The sequence below is a fragment of the Ascaphus truei genome, chromosome 3 (genome assembly GCF_040206685.1).
Source record: "Ascaphus truei isolate aAscTru1 chromosome 3, aAscTru1.hap1, whole genome shotgun sequence".
Taxonomy (NCBI): Eukaryota; Metazoa; Chordata; class Amphibia; order Anura; family Ascaphidae; genus Ascaphus; species Ascaphus truei.
The window spans coordinates 199,635,123-199,654,655 of NC_134485.1; the positions used below are offsets into that span (position 1 = coordinate 199,635,123).

Sequence of the window (19,533 nt, forward strand, 5' to 3'; positions counted from 1 at the left end):
AATTGTTGGTCACATAAACATAAGCAGCTGATGTGCTGGAGGGGTGTTACTGCCAAAAACTGATTCCTGATCAATTCTCATATTATAAAAATAATAATAAATAATCAGTTACTCTGACATCGCTAATGAATTAGTTTTTTGGCGTATTCTGCTGAACTCCTTTTTACAGTCTGGATAATTTTCTGTATTGGGATCCACTTTAATGTCAATAAATATGAGCAAACCTAGCTGCGCGTGTGTGTGTGTGTGTGTGTGTGTGTGTGCGCGCACACTTAACAATTACTTGACCTGTGTCTAAAAATCAGACTTTAGTAGTTAGAAAATGCTCAGTTTGTAGGGGAGAGCTGTCGTAAGTACTCTTCTTAATCTTCTTCAAAACAATCAAATACAAAAAGCTTTGAAAAATAAGAACATTGGTATGCCATGTTTTTTTTTTTTTTTTGTGATTGTGATATGGTATTTCTTATTGCAGTAGAATAGGTTGTATTGATGCTTCAGAGAAAATGCATGGTTTAAGTAGAGTATGTGAATCATATAAATATATAAACAAATGTCTATAAACTGAGTGATCTTATTTCCTGTACCATAAATAATATCAATGCAATTGTTATTTATAATGCGCTAACCTGTTCTACCGTACAGTACAATTGGGGTGAATGTGTGTTTTCTTTTTGTGTGGTTTTTTTTGTTTGTTTTTATAGGACCAGCCTTTGTATACAGGCTTTACAGACATATTATACGAGATATAATATTAGGAACAATGATCTAAATTATGGCACAAACCAAAAAGATATCAGGGGGGTAAACTAGTACCTGCCCCACAGAGAGTGTGGGAATTAATTAGGAAAAGACGAATTCTAGCAAAGTTATGGAGGATGAAATAGCAAGACTTAACAGTGTACATGTGAGAGAAGGAAAGGGAGGAGTCAAAAGTAACGGCCAAGTATGTTCTTAGGAGACAGGCAGTATTATCAACAATGATAGGAAGGGTGTCAATAGGACCAGACTTCGGTGGGATTATTAGCAGCTTAGTCTTGGACATTCACTACTAGTCAATGAGCAGCCACCCAGGATATATTGTATAAAGTCAATTGGAGATTCAGTGCGGTGCTGAGTCCTGGAGTGGACATATTTATCTGAGGGTCATTTGCATAAAGGTGACAACCCTCTTGGATTTGGGTAACGAGATAACCATGTGAAATTGTCTAGAAAGCGATTAGGACCCAGAGCCGTGAGAACTATTGGAACAGAAAAGGAGTCGGCCAAAAACTGTTGAGTGAAGAGAGGTAAGGTGAAAACCAGGAGTGTGCTTTCTCCTGTACACCAAGTGAGCGGAGAATGTTATAGAGGAATGGTTAACTGTGTGAAGAAAATGAGCTGGAAGTGGTTACTTAGGGGTTTAAAAGCCTGGAGTTTATTTAACACCTTTTTGTAAGAGCGTTTAAGTAGAATGTAGGGTACACAAAACAGATTAGAGAGGGTCCAATGGATTAGAAAGTAAGAGCTGATTTTAAATATGGAGTATCTGGTGTTGGCACTGCCTGCCTTCAGTGCGAGGGGTGTTGGGGGGAAAATAATGGCCAATGTCAAATGGCAGCCTCCAGTGTAGACTGAGAAGTACAAAATTATTGGAGAAACTTCACAACAATGCATAAAAATAAATAGCCAGCATATGTTTGAACATTGCTCTTCATTACTAACAGCTGTAATGTAGATGTAAATGAAATCTTCCAAATGTCCATTCACAAGAGGAACCATTAGAGTTGTCTTAGGAAATGGAAAGCTTGACCCTACCTGTCACTATCGACCTATCTCCCTCCTGCCTTTTGCCTCTAAACGTCTTGTATTCTCTCTTTTGCTCAATTTTCTCAACACCTATTCCCTCCTAGACCCTCTACAATCTGGCTTCCGCATTGCTCACTCGACTGAAACAGCCCTCACTAAAATAACTAATGACCTCCATGCTTCCAAAGACAGAGGTCATTACACTCTGCTCATATTACTTGACCTCTCTGCAGCATTTGACACTGGACCACCCTCTTCTCCTTCACATTCGCCATACTCTCGGTATTCGTAACAAAGCTCTATCCTGGATCTCATCCTACCTCTCCCATCGTACTTTGTGTCTCTTTTGCTAACACCTTCTCCTTCTCTATCGATCTCTCTGTGGGGGTACCCCATGGCTCTGTCCTGGGACCTCTTCTCTTTTTTCTGTACACACTTTCTCTAGGTGACCTAATCAATCTTTTGGGTTTCAATATCACCTCTATGCTGACGACACACAAATGTACTTTTCAACCCCTGACCTTAAACCTGCTGTACACACTAAAGTTTCTGAATGTCTCTCTGTGATATCATCCGCCGACTCAAAGTTAACATGGCAAAAACAGAGCTCCTCATATTTCCTCCCAAACCTGACCCTACTACCTCCTTCCACATATTCCAAAGATACGCCCTTTCCTCTGTTACTCGACTGCTAAAACTTTGACTCTGGACCTCATTATCTACTGTCTCGATTTCTGTAACCTCCTGCTGTCTGGCCTTCCTGCCTCTTACCTGTCTCTCCTACAATCTATCCTTAACAATGCTGCCAGAATCACTCTACTCTTTCCTAAATCTGTCTGTCTCCCCTGCTGAAATCACTCTCCTGGCTTCCCATCAAACCACACATCTTGCACTCAATTCTCCTCCTCACTTTTAATGCTTTACACTCTCCTGCCCCTTGTTACATCTCAGCCCTAATTTCTCGCTGTGCACCATCCCGACTCTTGCGTTCTGCTCAAGGATGTCTTCTCTCTACCCCCTTTTCTATCTAAAGCCCTCTCCCGCCTTACACTTTTCTCACTGACTGCCCCACACCTCTGGAATGCCCTTCCCCTCAGTACCCGACTAGCACCCACTCTATCCACCTTTAAAACCCACCTTAAGACACACTTGCTTAAAGAAGCCTATGAGTAGCACCGTGGCTAATACTATACACGATACATAAAGCTTGGCCCCCTGCAGACGCACTTATCAGAATGCCCTCCTACTGTCTCTTTACGTTCTTCCTACCAATTAGATTGTAAGCTCTTCGGAGCAGGGACACCTCTTCCACAATGTTACATTTTTGTCTGAAGCACTTATTCCCATGATCTGTTATTTGTATTATTTGTTATATGATTGTCACGTGTGTTACTGCTGTGAAGCGCTATGTACATTAATGGCGCTATATAAATAAATACTCGCTTACATGAAGTTATTGCTATGGCCTGTATGACTAGACACCAGATCATCTGGTCTGCCAGACTGGAAGAGAATTTGGGAGCAGGTTTGATCAATCAAAAGGTCCTCAAAGATTGCTCTTCCGATTAGACAGGAAATGACCTTTTTATTGGTAGGGTGGGGGGTTGGGTAAGCATATTCCAAGAACAGACTATTGTAACTTTCTCTTGCAAAACGTTATTTGGTGAAGCATTAGATAATGTTATTGCAAAGACAGGAAGGAAAGGGAAAAAAGGACTAGAACATCAGACTCTAAATGTTTTGAAAGGAACTCCTTTTGAGAGGCCAGGACCCGTAATCCCAGCTGACCAGTTTCATGCCTGGTCGTTTCCAGATCTCCATCTTCCTTGAGAAAAAGGCCAAGTAAGGATCCAGCAAAACCCTGTAGAAAAATAAAATAAAAATGAGAAATCCCTCCTTCCGAATGAAGACAAGCTTCTATCAAAGGCAACTACTTGTAAGGGGAAGGATTTCTTGGTTCAAGAAGTGCTAGTTTAAGATCATATCAGATGCATGGATTTTGCAAAATTATAGAAAATGCCTGTCTGGGAATTCAGGAAGATTCCATTAAAGAGTAATTGATTGGTATGCGAATTATCTTGTCAATATACATGTTCCTGTCAAAAGTAATAACCAATGTTGAAGGACAAGATTGAGTCATTAAAACTTATTATTAATTTTTGGGGGGACCACAGACTCTTGTGTGGATGGACCGCACAGATGTCTGTCTACACATTCATGTAGAAACAGAAAAGATACTCGCGACTTTCTCAGATACTGCCTAGCGTGCACGCTCTGTGCCTGGCCAGGTGCTATGAATACTATAAAGAGTTCATCCTTGAAAGGTAGAACATAACGGCACTCCAGAGGACTTAAATAGGGCACCCAGTTTAAACAGTATTTTTCACTTGTTTAATCATCTTGATAAAGCTCCAAGTTGTGGATCGAAACGTCGACCACCTTTCTAATAAAGGTTTCACTTTATATAATAAAGTCTCATGGAATGCCGCCATGTTCTACCTGTCCTAGGTGAACTCGTTATGCCTGCACATTCAGACGATGTTCTCAAGATTACTCAGGTTAAGCACTTTGCAAGCATTTGGAATTTTTTGGCACGTCCGCGGGGGGGGGGGGGGGGGGGGGTGGGGGGGGAGGGTTTGTTTGCTGACTCCCATGGATGACTTTGCTATCTTTGCACTGAGGGTCATACACGTTCAGCAGATGAGCACATTAACATTGTATCACGACAGTACTTTGAGTGCTGCCTTACTCCACTTAAATAGTGCATAATAAAATCATAAGGAATACTTTTCTCTAGTCTGGTGAAGGCAGCTTCACAGTTTATTGAAAAGGGATCAGTATTGGCGACCTCAACTCTGTTTAGTGAAAGCTTATTGGGGTCGTGAAGAAAGTAGTCTCCTGTGCTCCCTGGAATTCAACAATATTGTGTATGTGTCTGGTTAGCTGCATACATTATACAAACACTAATGCAGAATTCTGCAGGACCTATTGTGTATACCACTAACAGGATTTCAAAAGAATGGAAGTGATAAGAGCACCAGAAAAGGTCTGCAAACATTACCAGTGATGTTTTGTTATTCTCCATGGTTTATTTTCCGCCACTCTGTTACTAAGAAAAGCCATTAGAATCAAACCACTATATATCTTGTTGGGAAAAGGCAGCCGTTTTTGTTCTATTCCCAAATAACTAAAAGCAGATATCCGTACAGCACAATAGCAGAACAAATAAGTGTCGATGTGCAGAGGTTCGGAAAACTTTTATTGAAAGCTGGCTAACCCTTGCGCTATCTGGGGGCCTCGAATGTGGTTTTGTTCCCTCTTGCAGCAAAAGGGTTAACAATGAAAGTATTGGGAATCACACACAAAGGATTGTGCAGACTGGGTATTATGTAAAGGGATCTCCTGTTACTGCATTAATAGTCCCGCTTCATTTTGTTAGTAGTGACTGGCATACCGTATGAGGAATGTGTATCAATTGTCCATGTGTTTTTTTTTTTAGCTGAATCTGCAGATATGTTGGATTTTCTTTACTCTCCTCTGATTTGGCTATGGCTGAACAGGATTTACGTTTACACCTGTGCTGCTCTTGGCCTCACAGTCTGGATCTGCAGTCACTTCCTCACCACCAGGAAGAAGCACCAGGTAATCGAGACTTGTGTTGGAATACCCCCAAGTACGGGAGGGGACTGCAATGACACAGGGTAGAAAAATGACGTGTTTGATAACCTTCTAGTTAGGGTTAATCAGATGGATAGACACTGATGAGAAAGCACGTGTATTGTTAATTAATATTTTTTCAAGCATTTGCTTGATTTGGCCATACAGTTCCCAGTAGAATCTGAGCATCTGTTAACCAGTTTGTCCCATCTGAATGGGGCAGTCCCTCCTTGGCCCAAAGAGAACTAATGGCTGTAGCATGTTTAAAGGAGTAATGTGTGTGTGTGTGTGTGTGTGTGTGTGTGTGTGTGTGTGTGTGTGTGTGTGTGTGTGTGTGTGTGTGTGTGTGTGTGTGTGTGTGTGTGTGTGTGTGTGTGTGTGTGTGTGTGTGTGTGTGTGTGTTAATCAACCAGTTCTGTAGTATTAGATACCTTAAATAAAAAAAATATTATATATATATATATATATATATATATATATATATATATATATATGTGTCAATGGTGTAACAGTATAGCACACTAGCCTCCTCAATAATCCTGATGCTTGACACATAAAATAAAAAGATATAGTTACCAGAACTAGTCCGATGACAGCACACAGTGGTTAGAAAAAACAATTGTATTTAAAGAATACGCAGGACACCAAAACCAACGTTTCGGTCCTCAACAGGGACCTTCCTCAGGATAGTGCAATGCATGACTGTGAGTGACTTCTATATATACCCCAACCACCACCTGACCCACATGCACAATTACAGAACAATGCAATTTAATCATTAGAACAGCTGGTACAGCACGCCTACCTATAATGATGAACCAATAGCAAGATTACCTAGCTGATCCTGAGATGGACTACACCTTTGGAAAACGCCACTCATAGCTTCAATGTCCACACCGGACTCCGCATCACCTTGCGCCGCATGAACCAGAAGTGTTTTGCGCACATAGATTATCATCATAGTAACAGGCCAAGCGCAATGACGTAATTCATTCAGGAGCTCCGATATACTGGCCCCCAAGCTGCACTGGGCAGCGTCCTTAGCAACTCCCAATTGCCAAGGGGGGTGGGCCCATCACCCACAGACTGGGCTCAACGGTACGAATCACCCATGCAAAGTAAAAGCGATGCGCTCGCAAAACAAGTAGCCATGGAAACACCCCAAACATACTGACATCAAGCACCCAGAAACCCCTGTGCATTCACTCCTAAGTACAGAACGTTGTGCGTCTATAACTACCCACTATCACAATGGGAGAGACGCTATTACAGATCACTGCTAAGCTGCATATTATAGTATCAAAAGCACGCGCAAGTCAATTTAAAAATAGCAAACATCTGCTGGCTGACCAGCAGGTGGCATAAGCGTGCACAGAACACAGCCTGTCAAGCATTTGGACATAGACAATGAACTAATATGCCTTACAGATATCATCAACAGCTAAACAATACATGCAAACAAAAAGGATGGGAGGTGAAGTGTGTAGACAATGTGGGATAGTGTCAAATACCATGTGGAAATACAGTCAAAGCAGGAATGCTGTAAGGTACTACAAAAAGTAACTGAATTTCAGCTCCTCATTTAATCCCAATGGCGCTATAGTTCTAAATTCGAAAATACATCTCGCTTTTAGTTGCAAAAGCAACCTGTTCCTGCCCCCCCCCCCCCCCCCCCCACGTAATGGGAGCTGAACCTGTAAAATAGGCATACATTGCATTGTAGCCAAGGTGTCCTGCGTATTCTTTAAATACAATTGTTTTTTCTAACCACTGTGCTGTCTCGCTGTCATCGGACTTGTTCTGGTAATATATCTATATCCATCAGAAAATAGCCGTGTTAGACCAGTTGCAATAGTGCAGAATAAATGAGTTCTTCAGTATTAGGTGATACCTTTTTTTTATTGGACTAACAATTTATGTCATAGGACAAGCTTTCGAGAGTTCTCCTCTCTTCCTCAGGTCAGCAATACTGGTTTACAAGGGAATCTATGGCTAAAACAGTGTAGAGAGAAAAAAAAGGAAAAAAAAACCCCAAAAACTAACACCCTTCCTTATCTACAGTACATTTCTGTTTTTGTTTTTTTGTTTTTTTTTCTCTCTCTACACTGTTTTAGCTTAGATTCCTGTGTATATCAATATTGCTTGACCTGAGGAAGAGAGGAGAACTCTCGAAAGCTTGTCCTATGACATAAATTGTTAGTCCAAATAAAAAAGGTATCACCTAATACTGAAGAACTCATTTATTCTGATATATATATATATATATATATATTATATATATATATATATATTATATATATATATATATATATATATTATATATATATATATAATCATTTTTATTTTTTTTAATTCAACTCTTCATGCCATTTTTAATGAGTTTTAATATACTGAGCATCCTTTTATTTCTATAGCAGGTTTTAGCCCACCTCCTCAGCAGTGTTAGCTGCAAACTGTAACAATCGAACTTGGTAATATAAGGATACATTGTAGCTGCTGAGTTACACTGACTGAAGGATTGATTTGAAACTGAATGGCGGCCATTTAGTGAACCCTGGGAAACAGGATTTTGTTGATCGATTACTTTTTTTTTTTTTTTAAGTTGGTTTGTCTCTTTAATAGGTTAACTCAGTGGTGTGCAAACTGGGGGGCGGGAGATTTGTCTGGGGGGCGCGGAGGGTTGCAGAGTTCCCGTGCTCTTCCCCCAGGCATTTAAATTAAATGCCGGGGGATCGCGTGAGGCCTCTGCAACAAGAAAACTTACTGTGATTCAGACGCTTGTGATGCATCTCCATGGCAACGCGGTGTCAAATGACACAGCGGGTCATGTGACGTCACAGGTGTAAAATGACGCCGCTGGTCACGTGACCTGACGTCACGTGACGCATGGCAAGGTAGGAGGGGGGGGGCGCAAGCTTGGAGCTGCCAAGTCAGGGGGGTACAGCAGGAAAAGTTTGCGCTCCCCTGTGTTAACTGTAGATAATTATTTTTATTTTAAAAAGGTGTCAAACCAGACAAGTATTTTAAAAAGAGTTGGTTCTAGTTTTTCATAGCGACCAGTACTTTGGATGTTTAAAAAAAAAAAGTTTTATATACAATCTTTTTTGAGAACGCTGTGAATAATAGTGCGTTGTTTTTAATTCTGTCCTTTTGTTTGTATGGCGATTGTGAGCCCATTATTACCACATAAGATGAGACAAATACAGAGAGCCTGGTTAATATATAAACATTTTTATTGTTCACAAGAATCAAATAAGTTAAGCAGGTGGTCTCGTTTTGTTAAGGAAGACCTTTGCGTTAAAGGGGCGGAATTTTTGTTTCTTTCCCACTGTATAGGAGACTGGCACTCTATAAAAACGTGATGATGCCGTGTCGATGGTGTTGGTACGCAAAGTAACTATTTCAGTTCTGTAGAATGTGAGATTGTCTAGAACTTGTGACTTAAAAAAAAAAAAAATATTATTTCACAGGAGGAAAAGTTGCACCAAAATGGTTCTCCCACATTGCTGACTAAAGCTCTGAAAAATGACGTTCACGCGTCTCACAAGGAGGAGGAAGTACACGTCGCCGGTGTGAAGATTTTCTACGGCTCTCAAACGGGCACAGCCAAGGTAAGTAAAACCTACTTTTAAAACGATTTGAAAGAAGACTCCCGTGTAGCATCAGTGGAAAGAGACAAATCAAACTGCTGGTTACAGCAGCAATCCCCATAATCTTTCATTTTGTGAATGTTACCTGCACTGGGCTGTCCCCTGAAGCTGACTGCCGTACGCTGACCTCTGAGCACCTCTTGGTTCCAGATACAAAGTTTTTTTTTTTTTTTTGTGACCATTTCGAACTACAGATGTTGACAGCAACATTATTTCCCAATTACATTGTGGCTTTTTTATTTGCTGCTGGAGTGCCCTGCAGGCTATTTTATATATAATTATTTAGTATTATTATACCTAAAAGTACAAATATTTGTAGTGCAATCAACCGTACTTTTGGTTTCCTTTAACAACCCCCATTTGTTTCCTACAGTCATTTTCTTTTTTTTTTCCTAAGCTTTTTATGAACTAGCAAAGACTTTTAATTGCGCCCATGTTGTTTTTGCATTACTACGGCAGTAGTTGTTTTGCAGCCAGGAGCGGCATTTTGGTGCCTCTGTAAATCGTGTCTCAATGAATTTTTTTTCTTTCACACACCACACTAAGATCACACACCCTTTATTTTTTTATTTTATTTTTATTTTAAATTGAATATTTTTGTATATTAGGGTTTTGCACACCACCTGGCAGGGGAAGTTGCTGCTCTCGACTTGCCTGTTGAAATAATAAACATGAAGGAGTACGATCCAGACGACAACCTAATGGAAGAGGTGAGGGATATGTTCACTTGTGCTTATTCAGGGGTTACAATGATCTTTGGTCCATCGAAACGGTATAAAACCGTGGTAGGCAACATGATATGCGTCGGCTCTGGAGTCCTCAAAATGGCTGCACATTAGCCTTCACCTGCAGCCTTAGGCTGCGTCCATGCTGCCTCTAAGCGCGCTTGGCGTGTTTACTTCAGTTAATGTGAATCGCTCTCCCAAGCTCGGCTCTTGAGGAGACAAAGAAAATTGATTTTGAAGCGCATACAGAAATAGCCCCGATCTACGCCCCCCCCGCTCGCGCTTGCAAAATTATGCACTCATGCTTGGAAAGTTGGCGATCATTTTTCAACTTGACAAGTTATTTTTCTCTCCATCGTAACTTAAAGCTGTCAGTCAAATTCAACTTAAAAAATAGTAGTTCTTTCACAAACGCTAAAATTAGGACTTTTATCCTTTGAATACTAGTGACAGGGATTTAAATGTGGTTTAGAAAGATATCTTTATTACCTTTTGTAGCCTTGTGTTTTTCAACCCTCTCCTCTGGTCAGTCCAGCCAGACCCTATTTTAGAAGTAATCTATGATTTGCCAAGTACACGTCTGCCCAAATCTTTTATGTGAACGTGTGATTAGCTGGTTGTTTCTAAAACATTGTCTGGCACCTGAAAAATTTATTTTGGTCTATAACTGGTCTTTAAATACAGATGTAGCAGACATTATCCCTGTTAACACACTATAACATAAGAAATAACGCAGTAAATATCATGTGCATTAAGGGCGTTGCGCTTGCAGTAAAACTTGCGGTAGTAACGCAATGCGTTAACGGGTGAAGTAACGTCTGCTACATCTGTGTTTTATTTTCCTGGTTGTCCCCATGGCAGTGGTCAGCAATGGGTTAAGTTCCACCCTCCAGCTGAGATAGGACAGACAGATCTACCTGTGGGAAGACCATAAATAGACATTCCTTTCCTCCCCAGGGTGTCTGTTTTTTTTTCTTTCTATTTTTTCCCTCTGTCGTACTTTAGCTGAGGTAGTGGCTAGCATTTTTCTCAAATGTAGGCAAGGTGCTTACATGACTACTTCGTAGTTGATCCATGGGAGTTGTCTACACCTCCTCTCCTACTGGAGTTGGCACACCAAGGAGTTGCTGTTCCATCAGGCTATCAAGAAGCCATGCTGCAAATAGCTGCCGAGGCTCTCAGCTTCAGACACCCCTGGTGCAGGCACGAGTATGCTAGTCAGTCCTGAGACGGATGACCATTTGGACGCACGGAGTAGCAGGGGGGGAGCTTTCGCGAGAGACCTCGCAGTGACGTAATTGGAGGAAAAATGTGAAGGGTTTAAAAGTGCTCGGCAAGTGAGACGCTGTTGCGACCATGCATCTAACAGAAGGATTACAGACGTGCGGAGGACAGCACACGCTTGGAAGCCTACTCAACTGCTGCAAAGTAAGTGCTGGAGTTGCAGCAGTTGCGCGACTATATAGGCACTGCTTACAAACCTGTAAGCCTATAAGACCCTAGCCAGGATACATCATGGATGCACGCTCTACGAAGAGTTGTAGTTGCTAAAGTCCCAAGGTAAGCCCCAGGGAGAAAGTAGTAGTACTAATGTGACACTTGTTTTTGTATAGAGATGGCTATAATTAGTGTTATTTATATTATGTCAGTACTCCAGGATTACAACAGGAGGATCCAGTGGCCAGAGCACCTGCAGAACAGGCTGTTTGGAAGATAGCCACGAGGAAAATAATACATTGTGCGGCTTGTGAAAATCCAGCATAGGAAAATAAGACTTTGTGAGAATTACCTAAGTGACACGGCAAATGACCCAATTGAGCAAATGTTGGATTCCTCTTATGAGAAGTCAGAGGATGAACAATTCAGCAGGATGGAGCTGTTGCTGGAATCAGGAAATGAATTTTCAGCAGAGGAATGGCCCACCTTTTGATCTATACCCATTTCTAAAAGCAGTAAGAGATCTTACATCTGTGAGGACGAACCTTCCCCTTCGGAACCTATGCATCGTCTATTCAGGAGCCCGCATAGGAAACCAAGAGCTGGACAATAAAAGCATCTTTGGCTAGGATGTTTTCATTGAATGTACCCATACGAGCAAAAAGTGGAAGCTTGGGACTTTATCCCAAAGGTGGTGGAGGGGGCGTTGTCAATGTCGGTAGAAGAACCAGTGCATGATGCACTCTCCTTTCGAGATTCTATGGACAGGCGGATGGAGAACGGCTTAAAATCTTTTACCGCAGTAGGTGCAGCTTGCAAGCCTTCTATAGTCTTAACATCTCTGCCAAGAGCATTGAAGTCATGGATTGTTAAAAGATCCCAGATAGTTGGAGCACTCTGAACTAATGCTGGCAGCGGAGTTTGTAATGTATGCATCGCTGGATTCAGTTAAACTGGCAGTAAGGTCTATGGCATTGTAGGTTGCAACCAGAAGAGCTCTTTGGCTAAGGCCTTGACAGGCGCATTCATCATCAAAGAACAATCTGTGTTCAATTCCTTTTGATGGACATCATCTGTTTGGCAGGAAACTTGATTCCATTATTGAAAAGTCTTCTGGAGGTAAAAGTCTGTTCCTACCACAGGAAAGGAGAAGATCTGGTTTCCCAACTTTAAAGTATGAATGAGAGGACTAACAGCCGAGACATGAGATCCTATAGGCCCAAAATGGGTTACTCGAGCAGCCTTTTGGGTTGGAGGCCAGAGCTCTTTTTTTCGTGGGCCAAGAAGAGTTTGACCCTCATATAGAGCAACTGGGAAGTTCAAATGAGATGAGGGGAACTCGAACATCCCACGAAGGAAGAAGACTTCGGGAATTTCTGGACGTTTGGTTGCAAAATATTTGATTCCTGGGTGCTCAACGTTGTCTCCAGTGAATACTGCCTGGAATTCAAGACAATACTTGGAAGACACAGGTTCATAAGATCCTGATGACTGGTAAACTTGCCAGACATGAATTAACAGCAGTGTCCAACAGCTTATGAACGATCGTGCAGTCTAACCAGTTCTGCCACAAGAAAGATATTGTGGTATCTATTCAGTTCCACGTAAAAAAAGCGAATGAAACATTCAAGTCTATCCTGAACCTAAGGCCTCGGTCCCGCTGCGCTCGTTGGCGCGGGCGGCCATGTCGCGAGTTCCCCACCAGCAGGGGAATCCTCGCGAGCCGGTCCCGGTCCCCCCTGGCAGCACAGCTGACTACACGCTGTGGCACGTCAGCCGCTAGGAGACACAAGAGAATGGTGTTTCCTAGCGTTGACGCGTCACGTGGTGTGGCTGTGAGCCAATGCAGAGGGGAGGCTCTGGGAGGAGGAGAGGCTTCGGGGAGCGGGGAGGAGTGTGGAGTGAAAGCAGGTGAGTGCCTGTCTGTGTGTATGTGTGTATGTGTGTATGTGTGTGCCTGAGTGCGTGAGTGCCTGCCTCTGTCTGTGTGTGTGTATGAGTGCGTTAGTGCCTGCCTGTGTGTGCGCGCGTGTGTGTATGAGTGCATGAGTGCCTGCCTGCCTGTGTGTGTGTGTGTGTGTGTGTATGAGTGCCTGCGTGTGTGTGTTTAAAGTTACCCTCAGCAGCTCCAGCCCGAGTCCGTGGAGGGAGGGGGGGGAGAGTAGCGGGTCCCTCCGCTCAAGCCACGCCCCCCCTCCCTGTCAAGCCTCCCACTCCCGCCCGGCTCCCGCTCCCTACAGACCGCATATCGCGGTCTGTGTATCTCAGCGCACCGCCTGTCTGCAGTGCGGGTGCGCTGACTCTGGGAGCGGGGCCTTAGCCTTAGAGGAGTAAAACTGCTCAAGGTAAGGAAATTCAAGATGGAGTCCCTCAAGACTATTATTGCAGCAGTGAACCAGGGAGACTGGCTTTATCAGTAGATCTAAAAGATCCCTACTTCCACAAACCCATATGTCAAAGACACAGAATGTATCTGAGATTTGCAATAGGGGTAGCTCACTATCAATTCAGAGCTCTTCCCTTTGGTCTCTCTACACAACGCTCATTGCTGAATTAAGAAAAGAAGGAATACAGATATTCCACTACCTCAACGATATTTTAATAAAAGCATTGAGCAGAATCCAGTGGCTCCAACACCTATCAAGGGTACTTGTGTTAATTTCACATTACTGTTGGCTGGTCAACACCGAGAAAAGCCAATTAAATCCAACCAATATCTAAGTTTCTGGGAATGGGGTTCAACACACTGCAACGCATTGTGGTCCTTCCCTCAGACAAAAGTTCAAATATAATGGAGATGGTCAAAAGAGCCAGAGCCAGCAATCGATGGTGGGGTTGACAATGATAGGCACTCCATCAGCAACCATCCAGGTGGTAAAATGGTCGAGAAGGCCTATAAGAACGTTCCAACAAAACTTCTTATGTTACTGGCACAGACAGGCGGCATGCCTAGAACAATGGATCTCCTTACAGCAGTCTTTAAAATAGTGGGAACACGATACTAACCTAAGAGCAGACTTCCTCAATCGGAAGACTAGACCCAGGAGAGTGGTCCCTATTGAGCACGACTTTCAACCAACTATTCGTGAGATGGGATGACACCAAACATAGATCTCATGGCAATATAAAGAAACTGGAAATTCCAAAGTTTGCTCAAGACGCCAAGACCCAGAGGCTTCCAAGGTAGACACCCTCTCCTTTCCATGGAAATTCTGGCTTGCATGTGTTCCCACCGATTCCTCTTATACTAGGGGTTCTCAAGAAAATCAGACAGGACAATGCAGCGGTGGTGACAATACTCCCGAATTGGCCACGCAGAGCCCGGTTTCTTCAGGTAATCCAACTGTTGGTAGACGAAACGTGGCAACTGCCGGTGTTTAATGGCCTCTTATCCCAGGGACCAGTGCAACATCCCTGTTCAGGAGCTTGGGCTTTGACTGCATGGAGGTTGAGCGCGAGCTGCTCAGATCAAGAGGACTATGTTGCACAAGGTGGTACAGACCTAAATGGTTGCAAGGAAAACTATTACTTCTACGGTATATCATAGAATCTAGCAGCGATTTCATCTTGTGTGAACGCCAGGGCTAGGCCATCCGACTTCTCCTGCGATTCTGGAGTTTTTGCAAGGCGGTCTGGAGCAAGGGCTTGGCACTAGCTCACTGAAAGATCAGGTGTCAGCATTGTCGGCCCTACTAGGAAGACACTTGGCTGACATAGATCTCACAAGTAGATTCTTCCAAGCTTTGAAGAGAAGCAAACCACAATATAAAGACTCAGTTCCTGCTTGGCATTTACTGTACGCTATACGGGCTCTAACAGATACCCCCTTGGATCCACTCTCTCATGCTTTCATGGACCTAACATAACAGTCCTGTTGATAGCAATGTCGTCGGCGCACAGGATTCATGAATTACAAGCCTCATCTATAAAGAAGCCTTTCCTTATCTTCCAACAAGACTTGGTCGGATTAAGGCCAGTACAACTTTTCTTACACAAGGTTGTAAAAAAAAAAAAAGTTAATCTCAACCAACCAAGGGATCATACCTTCTTTTTGCCCAAAGCTGGCAACTGACCAAATGGTTGGATATAGTGAGGTGCTTGGAGCAGTGGGATTTAATGTCAGGCTTTTCATACTCCTAAAGGGACCACGGAAGGGGCAAGCAGCTTCAAAGTCACTGGATCTTAACAGCTATCAGGAAGGCTTATTCTATTTAGACAATCCCTGCCCCAGAGCTGCTAAACAACCATTAACGAGAGCCGTGGCCACATAATGGGTAACCATGTTGCAGGCTTCCTCCGCAGCATTATGCAGGACGGCAGTATGGACGTCAATATGTTTATTATATACTAGTAAGCTTTTGTACTAGTAACAAAAGGGTAGGTGGGAGTATGTGGTCTGATAACTTTGTTTTGGATCAACAAGTAATTTATATGAACCTCTTGGGATCCTTCATTGGATATGGTAGAAATACAGCAGCAAATTATAATATTCAGTGCATGTAAGGCCGAGATCACACTGTGTGTGTTGGTACTTGCGTATGTGCGCGCGCACGACGGAGCGAACGCGTTTTGAAAAGACATGAAATTTGTCTTTTCAAGCAGCAGCCATGTCACGTGTGCGGTTCGGCCAATCATGGCGAACCAGCTCCGTGATGTCATGACCACACCCCTGCCATGCCCCCCCAATAGCTTCCTGCACTATGCGCACAGATCGCCTGTTCTATTGCAGCAAGAGCTCGCACTCTCGCAAGCAAGCGGAGTGTATGAGCTCGGCCTAAGAGGGATATCTGGTAACAATTTATGTATACAGGAAGTGTGAAATGAGATCACACAGAAACAGGTAGCCTGGTGTGGAAATTAACAGTAGAGGCATAGGAGGCTTCTCTTTTTAATATGCAAAGGCTGCCTAGACAGTAAGGAGACGTGAGGGGGAGTTGAGTGGGACAAGATCGTGAATGTGAAAAAATATCTATATGTAAACTACTATAACTATATTATAGAGCGTAATCCGGGAACAGTGCATGTGTACACACATGCACTCATATACACACGCTGCATATATATACACCGTACCTACGTGCACACATACACACACATGCACTCATATACACACGCTGCATATATATACACCGTACCTACGTGCACACATCCACACACATACACACGTTCATATGAGCACGCATCCTTGCCCATACACATACGCACGCACATACACAACACAGTGTACATGCACTGTGTGTGTATCTGTATGTGTAAACTGGCACTTGTACGTACATAAACAGACATACATATCTACAGATATGCAAACTTACATGTATAGACACTAAAAACATACAATATCACACACCCAAAAAACTTAACCCATTGGTGAGCACTGCCATAGATGGACTCTCCAGGAAAAGAAAACTGCAGTAATTTGGATTCTATTTTTCCTTTCACTAACATGGAGCAGCATTTGTTTACCCTCATTTTACTGCCTTAGCATTACAGAGGCCATTCTACCTGACCTAGATACTGTATCGGCGGTCTCCAGCCAAATTGATTTTAGTTAGAGGCGTTTGAATTTATATGGAGTGCATTTTTCAAAATTGCCAGTAATGCTTATGGATTTAATGGCACATTCAAATTGATATTGTTTATGGCCTGACCTGACCTTGTCTTGATTGGCAACCACTCAATCCAGCGCTGAAGTACTTAATGGTGAATTCTCCTACTTTTCTCCCACGGCCGTGCGGTGGCTGGAATATGTGCTGTAAGCCCTATACTTTGCATTTGGAGGAGCAGAGACTGAACAATTATCAAACATGAATATCCTTCACAATTTTTGAAGCCAATGGACATTTCGGAAATGCAGCAGCAATTGTGTATTTCTGTTTAATAGCTGTACAGGAATACTGTAATAAAAGCAAAGCATGACACTTATTTAATTGTGCAGTCCTTACTATGGACAATGCATGTTTAGTAGATGAATTGGTACTTTTAAATAGTTGTAGAAAGTTTGTTTTCTTAGCTAACAAAATTTCTTTAAAAATAAAAAGTGTGTGCTGAGCACGCGCATTTTAAGTGAAACTTCTTTGTCTTTTGTCACTGTTTTGTCACAGATATTGTATTTGTGATGGTGATATTTTTAATTAAAATTCAAAATACAATGTCGGTGATAAAACTCAAAGAAGTTTGACTTGGAACGCGCATGCTCGGCACACCTGTTTTTAGCTATTTGCACCTATAGTTATACTTACTGTCTCTGTGTGTGCGTGTGTCTCTGGTGCATCTGTCTCCCAAGCTGGGTTGCTCCTGCGCATGAGTGTCGCGCCGAGTCGGGCCGCTGCTGCGCATGTGGGGGGGAGGGGGGAGGGGGAAGGGGGTGACTATTGGTTTCTGCGCATGCGCACCGTGGGCTTATAGTGTAATCTCCATGCGCCCATTAGCAGCGTGACGTCATTTGCATCACGGTTTTTCGTTGCAATGCAAGGATGCAAACAAGTGCAAGTGAAAACACTGCAGGTGCCAGCAAATAAGTTTCACTTCAAAAATGCACTCTGCTGCATTTACAATTATTACTTCAAAAGTCTGTTTTAGAAGTGATTATTTTAATTTTGTACATAACCAAGTGTGGAAGCACATCGTGCATCCCCCTTCGTCAGGTGCCCAACAGGGATGCTTGACTCTTGGGCACCTGACGAAGGGGCTTGCACCCCCCGAAACCTTGTGCGATGTGCTTCCACACTCTTATCTGCAAAATTAAAATATGTACTTCTAAATACTGACTTTTGAAGTAATAATTGTATGTGCGGCGGAGTATTTCTCTTTTTACTGGATACTGCATGAAGCGGCTAAGGGCAGCTTCCAGCACTACTACAACGAAGACATCTACTAAACGGCGTGAGTGCATTCTGTTGCTATACTTAAAAAAACATTCTTTGGAAGTTTTTACCGTCATTATAGACCTTAAGAATGTGATGGTAGCTGAGAACCGCTTGGCCAGTACAGTGCGAGTACTTACACGCCAGTGCTCTCACGCTGTTTGGGTCAGTTGAAGAGTATCTGCCAATGTGTTACACAGCTACATGGATACTCCGCCGTACACACACTCCTTTCCAGCTTGGGGCTCAAAATAGCAGGTGTCGTGACAAAAAGCACAACGTTCCGGCAGTCAAGACCACCTTCGTCAGGTGGAACATATTGTCTCATTATGCATAAGATGATGCCAGTATGATGTCAAACGTCATTAGCATAGGCCTACATAGTGTAGTATTATGTATAGCTTTTATATAGCACCATCCAGGTACATAGCACTTTACACTATATGGCAATAAGTACTTCAGACAAAACAATAGGAAAAGGAGTCCCTGCCCCGAAGAGCTTACAGTAATTGCTGAATGTAGGACTCCACATGATGCACTGTATACATATGCTAATGCAGAGCTCCAGCATGCACGCCCCACCCACCCAACCCCCCAGGACTCGGCGTCAAATGACGCCATGGGTCACGTCACGATATCCATTATTCTCATTGTTTAACAGGATTTGTGCATAGTGAGTAATAAGTAACCCATTATTCTTGTAGACAACCAGCAGTAACATCTGTGTTTTCCTGGTCGCCACGTACACGGACGGACAGCCTCCCGAGAGTGCAGAGTGGTTCTGCAAGTGGCTGGACGAAGCCTCCAACGACTTCCGCTTTGGAAAAACCTTTCTAAAAGGCTTGAGATACGCTGTGTTTGGATTAGGGAATTCTGTGTATAACAGCCATTACAATACGGTAGGGATTTGCTTCGTGACCAACCTCCAATATATTTTAAAATAAATACAATAGTGTGTGTCCTTGCCTCCATTGAAAACAATGGTAACATGCGTTTAAAGAGGATATCATTTTTTTTGTTTTTATTTCGTGTGTGTGTGTGTGTGTGTGTGGTGCTGTTGTATTTACAATGCACTCATCTTGTTCCAATATCTTGTATATATCAGGGGTGCGTAAACTGGGGGCCCCGCGCTCTTCCCCAAGGCATTTAAATTACATTCCGGGGATCGCGTGAGGCCTCTGCAACTTCACTTACCGGAATTCAGAAGCTTGTGTGACGCAACGTGGCGGTAAATGACGCTGCGGGGTCGCCGGTTGCCATTGCGACGCGGCGCCGTCACAAGACCCCGGCAAAAGAGGTAAGGGGGTGCTAGCATGGGGGGTAGCGGGCAAGGGGGGGGTGCAGCTCAAATGGTTTGCGTACCCCTGATATATATCATCATAGGCTCTTGGAACAAGCTGAGCTGCTGTTTGCATA

General features: G+C 43.0%; 1 protein-coding gene across 1 annotated transcript in view; it reads left to right on the forward strand.

The window, feature by feature from the left end:
- The window catches only part of LOC142489354 (S-adenosyl-L-methionine-dependent tRNA 4-demethylwyosine synthase TYW1-like), a 109,088-nt gene that overhangs the window by 1,408 nt on the left and 88,147 nt on the right, over positions 1-19,533 (forward strand). The window contains exons 2-5 of the mRNA XM_075589939.1: positions 5,285-5,427; positions 8,913-9,053; positions 9,701-9,802; positions 18,822-19,016. Coding sequence (XP_075446054.1) covers positions 5,285-5,427; positions 8,913-9,053; positions 9,701-9,802; positions 18,822-19,016 — 581 coding nt within the window. The remainder of the gene's footprint in view (positions 1-5,284; positions 5,428-8,912; positions 9,054-9,700; positions 9,803-18,821; positions 19,017-19,533) is intronic.